Genomic DNA, 1,892 nt, shown 5'->3' with positions numbered 1-1,892 from the left:
CTGGAAATTCGTCACCAAACTGCATGAACCCACTGAAGATGGACTATTGGGAGAGTACACGTTGTATGTGGACCAGAAGACGGAACGCCCTGTACGATTCCACTATGTGGGACGCAACGGAATGCTGGGAGGCAGCCACATTGATGAATACTTTTTGGACTACATCTACGTACGCGAAGGGCCAGTGGACGAGGACGTGTTTTCTTTCCTGCCATCTTCGATGAACTGTACCGAGATGCCTGGTGATGATGGAGGTCCGTCACGCATCCCTAAGCAAGATGTAAGTGCATTTATTATTGCCTATGTGATGCTGTTTGATACCAATGCGCGCTTCTGGCTCGTTAGATCCACATGCTCATGCCTGAAGGCTCCACAGTGAAGAAGGAGATCTTCGACAACTTTTCTGCAACTCATGAGAAGGAATACAACGACGACGCTGAGGCTGTTCAGCGCATGGCGACCTTCCACCATAACCTTCGCTTCATCAACGGGGAAAACCGCAAGGTACGCAACGGAGCGAGCATTGTGAGGCTATTGGAACACACTGATAGGTTAATGTGTTTGGCAGGGACTGCCATATCACTTGGAGGTGAATAAGTTCGCTGACTTAAGTTACGAAGAGCGACGTGCACTGCATCGTCCGTCGCGGGTTAAACGCGCCAAGGATAACAAAGCGATGGCTGTGCATGAACTTTCGACTTTCGAAGACCCCGGAGACGTGGACTGGCGAACTAAGGGAGCTGTCACGCCGGTAAAGGACCAAGGCGCTTGTGGATCTTGCTGGACCTTCGGGTACGGAATCGAGAGTGATATTTGTGCTAGCGGTGCTTTTCTTTCGCCTAACTATTCTAATTTGTATGCTTGATTAGCACGACTGGCGCTTTGGAGGGTGCGCTATTCGCTCAGCAGAAAAAGCTGTACAATATGTCTCAACAGAACCTCCTGGACTGCTCGTATGTGCATTTTTCTAGATGAACTAGTGGAATTTATTGCTAAGTGAAGTTATGTGAATTGTATTGACAGATGGGACTATGGCAACAACGCGTGCAACGGAGGCTTAGACTACCAGGCCTATGAGTGGATCATAGCCAACGGTGGACTCGAAACCACCGCAACCTATGGGGCTTATCGGAATGCGCCCGACTACTGCCACTTCAATGTGGACAATGCGATCGGACGCATGAAAGGCTTCGTCAATGTCACGAGCGTGCAGGCTCTCAACGATGCATTGGCGACGATCGGACCGCTGTCTGTGTCCATCGATGCGAACCTCCCGTCGTTTTACTTCTATGGAGGCGGCTACTACGACGATGTCGAGTGCAAGAGCGACTTGGACAGCCTCGATCACTCGGTTCTGGCAGTCGGAGTCACCACACACAACGACCAGAAGTACACGCTGGTAAGGGCGCTGTCGAGGGTGGTTATTTTTTTTATTAGGGTGATAGTAACTAAGGTGTTTATGCAGGTAAAGAACTCGTGGAGCACGCACTGGGGCGAGGATGGCTACATCAAGATCTCACAGAAAAATAACCTGTGCGGAGTCGCCACTGCCGCTACCTACCCGGTGCTTGCGGACTGAAAGCTGCCTCGTCACAGTTGAGCTTCAAGTTGCTTTCCGTATGTCTATTTGATGCCTTCAGCTAAGTGTATTCTGAAATAAAGCAAAGCGACTCGTGCAAAATACAAAGCAACTCGTCGAAGGCAAAGTCTGCGACTCCATTACTTATAAATGGCTTTGATAAAGTAAAGCTTCTAGTAAAAAAAATTGCAAGGTAAATAAAAAAATTAAACCTGCACACGAATGGAACGATTCCACTCATGCCATGCTGCAGCCTGTATGGCCCATGCATGTCTCTCGACGAGCTTCACGTTGCAACTTGATCCAATGATAG

The 1,892-nt window shown here is 49.1% G+C and overlaps 1 protein-coding gene across 1 annotated transcript; it reads left to right on the top strand.

Annotated features, from left to right (window-relative positions):
• Positions 1 to 121: 121 nt before the first annotated feature.
• Positions 122 to 1,579, top strand: PITG_20589 (cathepsin, cysteine protease family C01A, putative; the record flags this gene model as incomplete). The annotated part of the gene is made up of 6 exons (XM_002895402.1): positions 122 to 280; positions 346 to 504; positions 569 to 792; positions 870 to 953; positions 1,024 to 1,399; positions 1,466 to 1,579. The coding sequence occupies 6 exons, from the start codon at positions 122 to 124 to the stop codon at positions 1,577 to 1,579; spliced, it is 1,116 nt and encodes a 371-aa protein (XP_002895448.1).
• Between the last annotated feature and the right edge of the window lie 313 nt (positions 1,580 to 1,892).

Source organism: Phytophthora infestans, genomic scaffold (genome assembly GCF_000142945.1).
Source record: "Phytophthora infestans T30-4 supercont1.181 genomic scaffold, whole genome shotgun sequence".
Classification (NCBI taxonomy): Eukaryota; Oomycota; class Peronosporomycetes; order Peronosporales; family Peronosporaceae; genus Phytophthora; species Phytophthora infestans.
Note: the sequence above shows the minus strand (reverse complement) of the source record. Positions and strands in the feature narration are given on the sequence as shown.